This window comes from Malus domestica, chromosome 09, assembly GCF_042453785.1.
Source record: "Malus domestica chromosome 09, GDT2T_hap1".
Lineage (NCBI taxonomy): Eukaryota > Viridiplantae > Streptophyta > Magnoliopsida > Rosales > Rosaceae > Malus > Malus domestica.
In genome coordinates this window covers 100,398-109,800 of record NC_091669.1, presented here as the reverse complement: position 1 = coordinate 109,800, position 9,403 = coordinate 100,398, and the positions used below count along the sequence as shown (strand labels likewise).

At 38.1% G+C, this 9,403-nt stretch overlaps 1 protein-coding gene across 2 annotated transcripts; it reads left to right on the top strand.

The window, feature by feature from the left end:
• The first annotated feature begins 1,344 nt into the window (after positions 1-1,344).
• LOC103442064 (acetyl-coenzyme A synthetase, chloroplastic/glyoxysomal) lies at positions 1,345-8,941 on the top strand. Of its 2 annotated transcripts, XR_011571663.1 has the most exons (19): positions 1,362-2,271; positions 2,378-2,521; positions 2,602-2,757; positions 2,855-2,977; positions 3,061-3,229; positions 3,372-3,454; positions 3,663-3,764; positions 3,841-3,929; positions 4,046-4,136; positions 4,888-5,001; positions 5,597-5,673; positions 5,755-5,833; positions 6,054-6,122; positions 6,228-6,403; positions 6,582-6,638; positions 6,815-6,905; positions 7,654-7,817; positions 8,124-8,222; positions 8,401-8,941. XR_011571663.1 is itself a non-coding variant. In XM_070805570.1 (18 exons), exons 1-18 carry the CDS (start codon positions 1,678-1,680, stop codon positions 8,584-8,586), a joined length of 2,499 nt encoding a protein of 832 aa, XP_070661671.1. In that variant the 5' UTR covers positions 1,345-1,677; the 3' UTR covers positions 8,587-8,941. The 2 variants fall into 2 exon arrangements, 1 of the variants encoding a protein (XP_070661671.1); XM_070805570.1 differs by lacking the exon at positions 7,654-7,817 and having other exon boundaries at positions 1,345-2,271.
• Positions 8,942-9,403: the final 462 nt, after the last annotated feature.

The window sequence follows — 9,403 nt, the reverse complement described above, 5'->3', positions numbered from 1 at the left end:
CATGCTTGACTCCTCAGTTTTAGGGTTTAGAAAATAAATGACTCTTTAGTTTTAGGGTTTAAAAAATATATGTATATGCATATGTTTCATGCCATGATAAATATAGAAAATATTGTTAACAAAATTGATAGCTTGATGATTATTGATACTATATATACACGTACATATATATGATTTTGAATGTATATGCGTTGCTTATGTTTAGGATGATGGAGTCTAGCCAATCAACCGCTAGTGCACAACATGGATTAATCAAAAATGAACCGCACAATGCAAGCACCCCAATATGACAATCAAATTGAGCCCTTGGAAATGGAAGATAGCGAGGAAGAAGTGGAAACCATCAGTTATGCCATTTACCAATCGAACCAGCCAATAATGTTGGCTGAACTAATTTTTGGCAACTACAAGAAAACGGTTAACTAGCGGTAACTGATTTTCAATAATTATATATATATGGCTGGTAAGTTGCACGAAAAATTTGTCAATCGAACCGAGCCTTAGTGATTGACAATGGAATGGAAAAGCTCTTGCAAAGACAAAATATTAATGGCGCGTTTATTAATCCGTAATCAAATTGAGAGGAATTAGATTGAGGGGGGATTGGATTGAGGAGGAATTGAAATGAGGTGGAATCAGAATCTGATTCCTGTTGAAGTTGTTTACTAAAACTAATAGGAATTGGAGTAGGAATAATGTTGAGTCCATATAAGTTGTTTACTAATTCATTTCAATCGGAATGAAAACTAGGTTGATTACTATATTGCCCTTACATAAATAAATTATTTTCATACTAATTAATTAAATTAAATTCTTAATTAAATTTATATAATAAAATTCATCTATATAAGCATGTATAAATAGGTTTATTTATTTATTAAAAGATGGCAAGAATGATGTTGAGTCCATATAAGTTGTTTACTAATTCACTTCAATCAGAATGAAAACTAAATTGATGACTAAATTGCCCTTACATAAATAAATTATTTTCATACTAATTAATTAAATTAAATTTATATAATACAATTATCTATATAAAAATATATAAATAGCTTTTATTTATTTAATAAAAATGACAGAATGAGTGTCAAATGAAGATCAATGTTGGGATAATAAGAAACAAATGAGGGCATAATTGGAATAAAAGATGCATTCCCGATTCCCTTGCCCTCAGGGAATTCAAATACCTCACAAAACTAGGGAATCTGGTTCCTCCAATTTCAGGAATTGGATTCCTTGTTTCGTGTGAGCTCCACCACTTTTTTGATTCCTTAATATTTAGTAAATACCGAAATACTCCGTAATCGGAATTCAATTCCTTTTTTTTATTCCGATTACCCTTAGGTGAACATACCATAAGTGGAGAGTGGAGAGAGAAAAGGGTATTCTATTCTCTACATCACTGCGCCCGCCGCCCAATGCCAGTTCCAGTTCCAGTTCCAACTCCAACGCCAATTCCAATTCCATTTGGCAGTTGGCAATTCCAGTACCAATTCCTTGCCTGCCAGCTTTGACACGTTTGTTTATGATCCATCGATTAATATTATTTTAATTATTTATTCAAAGGGAGAAAAGTCAGAATTCAATGGATTCATCCCTAGTAAACGAATGAATCCAGAGGCAAGACAAGAGAGGAAGCAAACTAGGTCTAGGCTAGATTATTAGTAGAGAGACAGGATGGTCCCCCTTCAGCATCATCAGTTATATTACAATAATAATATTAATATTAATATTAATAACACTGTGACTACCTGTACCTGGGGAGGAGGAAGAGGAGGAGGATTTGGATTAGGTTATAGTAATCTTCATAATGTTATCCTTTATCCGGGTCAGGGTTTTGCATGTCATCAGATTCATCATCACACTCCTCCGTTAGCCAAACATTCCGTTTCCGCTCTCCACGAAAGAAGAAAGTCAATTCCAGATTCCAATTCCAATTCGTTGTGTCGCCTTCTTATACCAAGAGGAAGAACAAGGAGGAGCTGTTTGTGGGCGTCGCCCAAATTTAAATCCTGCGGTTGGGACATGGAATCATCATCGCCTGATCATGCTGCTAATAACAACAAGAAGCCTCGTAATAATCCAAATTTGATTACAACAAGCGATCACCTGCGGCATGTGGAGTCGATGGCCACAATGCCTTCTGGCGCCGGAAACATTTCCCACCTGAACGCCATCATTCTCGGAGAATCACTCGCCTCTGAAGAGAACGATCTCGTCTTTCCCAGCGACCACTTCTCCCTTCAGGCTCACGTCTCCTCTCCCCAACAGGTACGGTAGTTTCTTCTCTCAGTTCTCTGCGCTTTGCACTTCCGCTTCCAAGTTCCAACAACATACTCTAATTTCTTGTTACCCTCCTCCTCCTCCTCCCCCTCAGTATCTGGAGATGTATAAACGGTCCATCGAGGACCCCGCCGGATTTTGGTCCGACATCGCTTCCACCTTCTTTTGGAAACAGAAATGGAGCAAACCAGTCTACTCGGAGAATCTCGATATCAGGAAAGGCGATATCCGGATTGAGGTCTTTCTTTTGATTCTTTGATTTTATTTGCTTGCCTTGTATTTTTTTGAGTTCAGAAAATTCTAATTTGAGTCGAGCAGTGGTTCAAGGGCGGTCTCACCAATATCTGCTACAACTGCCTTGACACAAATGTTGAAGCTGGACTTGGCGACAAAATTGCCTTCTACTGGGAAGGCAATGATCTTGGTGTTGATGCCACTTTAACTTACACCCAGCTTCTCCACAACGTTTGCCAGGTCGGTCCGTCTATCAATCTGCCTGGGACTCCGAGTTGCTTCATAAAACTAATCAATAAATATTTCACCTTTTCTTACCTGTACCATTCATTTGCAGCTTGCAAACTATTTGAAAGATGTTGGAGTTAAAAAGGGTGATGCTGTTGTGGTTTACCTGCCCATGTTAATGGAACTTCCAATCACAATGCTTGCATGTGCTCGAATTGGTGCCGTTCACTCGGTGTTGCACCATCTTTCTCTTTGCTTTCCAGCATCCCCAATGCTTTCTTTTTTCATAATTAATTGACTTTTCCACTCTTTCAGGTTGTCTTTGCCGGATTTTCTGCAGAATCTCTTGCTCAAAGGATTGTAGATTGCAAACCGAAAGTCGTAATCACTTGCAATGCTGTTAAAAGAGGTTCTAAGGTTATCCACCTCAAAGATATAGTTGATGCTGCCCTTATAAAATCATCCGAAAGCGGGGTTTCTGTAGGTATGGAAATTAGCAAATTGATATGTGATTTATATAAACTGCTTCTTTTTAATAACCTATATGCGTGTGTCGTGGCGAGGCAATGCACACTTTTTATGTAAAAGTTCTTTGTATCATGACATCTGATGCCCTGTTTGACCAGATATATGCTTAACTTACGAAAATCAATCGGCTATGAAGAGGGAAAGTACTAAATGGCTGGAAGGAAGGGATGTATGCTGGCAGGTTAGCACTTGTACTAGCACCTCTTTATATAGACTTCCATGAAAGAAAGGATTCTTTTATTTGTTACATGCATAAAGGATTCTTTCATTTGTAACATGCATGCTGCATTGTGTGCTCTTCCTATATTATTGTTTCATCATATGCTTATAATTGGCCTGAATGTTTGTCTTACGGACGGTTGTGACTGATGACTCATGATTATCTCCAGGATGTCATACCTAAATATCCAACTACTTGTGCAGTGGAGTGGGTTGATGCGGAAGATCCACTTTTTCTGCTCTATACCAGTGGGAGCACTGGTAAACCGAAGGTAATTTATGTTCCATGCTTCAATTAATTGTTTTCTCCTTTTCCTTTTGGATTCTTCTAATAATAAGCTCTTATAGGGAGTTCTCCACACAACTGGAGGATATATGGTGTACGCTGCAACAACTTTTAAATATGCATTTGATTACAAGTCATCTGACATCTACTGGTATCCTTCAAAACCCTAAGCTTATCATTATTGTTATTTTGATTTTTTTTATGTGAAAGAAGCTTGCTTTGTTCTGCTATTTTTTCGTGACTGAACATGGCTTTATCTTTATTTAGGTGTACAGCTGACTGTGGTTGGATCACTGGGCACAGCTATGTCACTTATGGACCCCTGCTAAATGGAGCGACTGCTGTTTTATATGAAGGGGTAACTAATAGATAGATTTTGTATACATATTATCGTTTACATGTATGAGAGTAACCTAATATATATGTCCAAAGAAAAAAACATTCATCTGTGTACATATAGATCAGCCGACATCTCTACTCTGGCACTTGGAAATTTTTGGGAAAGAAGAAAAAGAGTATACCAAGAAGAAGCTGGACAGCTAGTCTAAAGATTATTTTTTTCTTTTTAACTTTTTTTTTTGTCAGTATAGTACTATCCCCTTAAGCGGAAGGTCTCTAGTTGGACATATGGTATTGTTTAAAGGGTGGATAGGTTCTTATGGTAACAAGGGTAAGCCCTAGGCTGCAGACTAACCATTGGACTGAGAATAACTTAATAAAAGGTGTCTTTATTTCCTCAAGAAAGCAAAATAACAAACAGTAGTTGACTAGTTATGAATATGACATTTAATTAAAATTTGTACATGTTTACTTCTGGTGAGAAGAATTACGTATCACTGTCTATGATCTATATAAAATTTTAATTTCTTTGTACATTATACTATAAATGAAATGAACTCTTCTAGTGCTAAATACATAATTACATTTAGGACACTGACTAGCTGTATCTGAATATGTGCATAATGCCAGAGGATCTCATGTGTAAAGAGTGCTGCAGTAAGATTGATTATGGTGTAATTTTTGGTGCATATGCTTGCTCTAATTTTTTCTAATTGGATTTCCTATGTTGACATTTCATTTAGCAGTTACAATCCATGTATATGTTGCAGGCTCCAAATTATCCTGACCCTGGACGCTGTTGGGATGTTGTTGATAAATACAAAGTGAGCATATTTTATACTGCCCCTACATTGGTGCGGTCCCTCATGCGTGATAGTGATGAGGTAAGATATTTTAGCCATTCGTTCATCATATATGGATGTGATTATTTTAATGTATTTGTTATTGATCCGGATGATTATGATTTTATAAGTTGGTGATGGCTGTTCCCAGCTATGTAGTCCAAAAAAATTCATTTCTCTATTTTCTTTTTTCTAGGTTAATCATTTCCCAAACAATTTTTTTCTTCAATCTAATGGATTTTTTTTCATTAACTGAACATGATTTTCTTGAAGTATAAAGCTTGTCTGTGTTTTTTAGCCATAAGATCCTCTTGTCATTTGTCCTTGTTTAAATTTTGTTCTTTTGTTCTGTCAAAGATGCTCCCCTGTTACACATCTGGTTTTCATGGGTGTCCCGCCTCTTGATGTATCTTATTAAGTTACTGATCAAGAAATCAGTCCTCTTTATAATCTCCATCATTTACTATCTGCATTGCAAGCATTGCAAGACTTTCCATTCTACATAGCGTTCTGTTTCTGCATCCATGGTGGTCTTGTTGTCTGGATGAGGCTAAGATTCAAGTACCCCTTACATAATGCCTTAAATATTTATGGATGTGTGTGTTCATTGAATTTTATTTATTTATGTATTATGCAGTATGTTACACGATACTCGCGAAAATCCTTACGGGTCCTTGGAAGTGTAGGCGAGCCTATTAATCCAAGTGCATGGAGGTTGTCATCTCATTTGTTGTCTGATTCAAAAGCTTCACTTCACACCAAAAAGAGTTATTAACCCAATGCTGTTTGGTACAGGTGGTTTTTCAATGTGGTTGGAGATTCAAAATGTCCTATTTCTGACACTTGGTGGCAAACTGAAACTGGTGGCTTCATGGTATTGTAGTACTGTTCTTATATAGTTTTTAACCCGTGCGCCATTGACTGGTGTTAAGCAGAAATATTATTGGCACGGGAAAATTCCGGGAAAATTCCTCAAGATTTTACTTTTGTTAAACACTCCCCTCACCACACTTATGTGCCAATATGCATGTGCATTCACCTTTCCACCAGCGAGACGTTTTAACTTGAAATGCTTGACCTTCTTTACCTGACAGATAACTCCATTACCGGGTGCCTGGCCACAGAAGCCTGGTTCTGCTACTTTCCCTTTCTTTGGGGTTCAGGTATTTTATTCTAATCTAGTTTATGGATCTCATTAAGTGTCCTCTTTTTATACTTTTGAATCTGCAAGATCTATATCTTGGTAATTATTTTGCTTGTAACTGCAGGCTGTCATAGTTGATGAAAAGGGTGTTGAGATTGAAGGGGAATGCAGTGGTTATCTGTGTGTAAAAAGCTCATGGCCTGGAGCCTTCCGAACTCTGTACGGTGATCATGAAAGATACGAAACCACTTACTTTAAACCTTTCCCTGGGTATTATTTTAGTGGTGATGGATGCAGCAGGTAAATAATAACATCAAATTGCAGTTACATCAGCGTGAGTGCTAACAAGTGTTATGCACGGAGGTTTTTGCTTCCAGGACAAGATTTGATTCCTTTATTTAGTTTAGAGTTTATAATTGATTCATTAGCACTTATTCTAATGTATTATAAAACTAAGCGTTACACATCAATGTCTCAGGGACAAGGATGGATATCACTGGCTTACAGGAAGGGTTGATGATGTTATCAACGTTAGGTATTTTGGGATTCCATAAACTATGTGCATATAATTTTTCGATCTTAATTTTTGTATGAGTGAGCTAAATGTAGTGATAGGATAATTAACGTGTGGATTTCTTAGGATGTAATGTGGACGACTCTGTGATTGTTGTTTATTCCCTTTGTTCAATGATAAAATCATAATATGTGCAGTGGACATCGTATTGGTACAGCAGAAGTGGAATCTGCTCTGGTCTCACATCCCCAGTGTGCTGAAGCTGCTGTGGTTGGCGTTGAGCATGAGGTATGTGAATGTGACGCATTTACTGAGTTTATAGATTAGTATTGCCACTTTACACCCTGAAACTCGACTTTTGCTCTACTTTGGTGGTATTCCATCTATTCTGTCAAATAAGTGTTAAAGTTTGCTGACGTATAAGGGCAATACAGTAATTTTGTCCTAGTTGGCACTGTTGGAGCACAAAGCTGTCAAAACAGCCGATTAAAAGTTGCCATGTAGTTTCATTTTCCACGTCCTTATCACCACCGTCTCTCACCTCAACTGATCCTTCCCTCTTTCTCGTTCTCTCACTTTAAGTCACCGTTTTATAGTTTGGCGATGAAATTCCAGCTGGGAATTGGGTTGGGCTGTCTGGATGTTGGGTAGGAGAGTGGTTGTACAAGATTAGCAAGAAAAATTTCCATAAAATCATGACTGAAGGAGAGCAGCAAAGTATGATGAAGAACGGCACAGCCAGAACATTATGTTGTTGAACTCAAATTGGGTTGGGCTTCAATCCCATACAAATACAACACAATCAAATTAGGAGTCAATTGATTGAATTTATTATGATTTCTTTGGATTTGAGCTACGATAAATGAGGAAATTAATTAAATAATTAGAAATTAAACGAGGATTTGGAATGGTTAAAGGCTTGGGTAATTTGCAGTTTCCCAGAGCTTGGAGATCAGCGAATATCTTTGCTGCTATGGCCCTCCCTCCCCCTCCTCTTCTCTCTCTCCTCCGTTTATTTTCTCTTCCTCTATGACAGATTCCTTCGCTGCTATGGGTTCTCAAGTACGTTGCAGGGCGGGACATTACACCTTGTGGCTGCCACATAAGCAATTTATTGGGTCCCACCATGCCGCATAACACCTATTTGACAGAATAGACTGAATACTGCTAAAGTGGAGCAAAAAAAAGTCGTGTTTCAAGGTGCCAAGTGGAGATATTTTTTGCTTCAGGGGGGAAGGGAGATTGAGTTTGAGTTCCATGGGGTATAACAAAAAATAAGCCAATAAAATATCATATCCCATTTGAGAAGAATAAACTTAGCCCATTAGAGAATAATAAACTCCTGTCTTTCTATAATCTGCATTGAAAATCTGATAATTTGTCTCCATATACTTTGCATTGTTTTATCAATTGTGCATGACATATTTAAGAGAGGGTGGGAGAGCGGGAGGGAGGGGTAGATGCTTCTGGCTAGTATGTCTGAACAAAATTACTTTCTTTCTATAGGTTAAAGGACAAGGTATATATGCCTTTGTTACTCTTGTGGAAGGTGTACCTTACAGTGAGGAACTCCGGAAAAGCCTTATACTGGCTGTGAGAAAGCAGGTATATATCTAGTCCTTGCTGTTCAGGTATATATGCTTTGTTTTTCTATTGCATCTTGTAATTGCAGTGCAAGTGCAACGGCACTCTAGTCCTGTGCTGTTCACAATCCAGGAGTCATATTTCAGATCTGATGGTTTCCGGTTACAATTATTAAATTTGGAATGTAAACATTTTTCAGATAGGACCATTTGCAGCACCGGACAAAATCCACTGGGCCCCTGGCCTTCCAAAAACAAGGAGTGGGAAGATCATGAGGAGGATTCTGAGGAAGATTGCTTCTAGACAGTTAGATGAGCTTGGAGACACCAGCACCCTTGCGGAACCAAATGTGGTCGATCAACTAATTGCTCTCGCAGATGTCTAGCAAGTGCGGAGGTTTTATTATTGGCCGCTTCATTTCCCAAAAGTTATCAATTGCACAAGATTAAACCTTAAAATACTTCAAGACCTTTGTTGCATGTGTCATTTTGCTTCCTTTTTATCCAAATGATTCAGATTCTCCGCAGCTACTTGCACAACTGAACACATTATGGATCTATTTTGTAACCTATTCGGTCTGGTTTTGAGCTTTCATCTTTTGTCCCAGATACGTATGACAGTATATGGAGGAAAGGGGGGATAAAGGTGCCGCTGGATGGAGAATGTTATATTGAATGACAATGACTGACAGGAACTATTTGAATTATTGATTACACATGTGACGCATGTCAATTTTCTAAGATGGTGGCAACAGTCACCACCTAGTTAAGGTGGTGAGCAAATTTGGATTCTATTCTGTGTACGGTGTAGTATAGTTTTTAGCATGAATTCTAAATAATGGCCAAGCGGACAAAAACAAAGAAAAATCATTACTCATAAGAGATTCACGCATACCACTAATTTAGATGCATAGTGCACTCTTCAAATGTGTTGCAAGCGTTTATTTGATGATGACACCATTGCATGAGAGAATCTCTCCTCACACTGTTTGTTTCATTAGCTGGACCTAAATGGTCTATTTGTTTAAACTCCTAACATCCAAAGGTCAAGCTGCTGAGAGAACTTAGATTTCATTCCCGAATGGGTCACTTTCCATGAACGAGGCTTTGTCGAGATGAAGAAGGCTGGAGTGGAAGAGAAAAGGGGGGGAAGAGGGGGTGCAGGTTGTCCCAAACGCCCCGGGGGGGGGGTCCAACCCAATT

Excerpts from the sequence above, each read along its gene's own strand:
- LOC103442064 (XM_070805570.1), top strand. The coding sequence starts at position 1,678 with ATGGTCCCCCTTCAGCATCATCAGTTATATTACAATAATAATATTAAT. Across the intron at positions 2,272-2,377 it reads ACGTCTCCTCTCCCCAACAG|TATCTGGAGATGTATAAACG; the intron begins GTACGGTAGTTT and ends CCTCCCCCTCAG. Across the intron at positions 6,123-6,227 it reads TCCCTTTCTTTGGGGTTCAG|GCTGTCATAGTTGATGAAAA; the intron begins GTATTTTATTCT and ends TTGTAACTGCAG.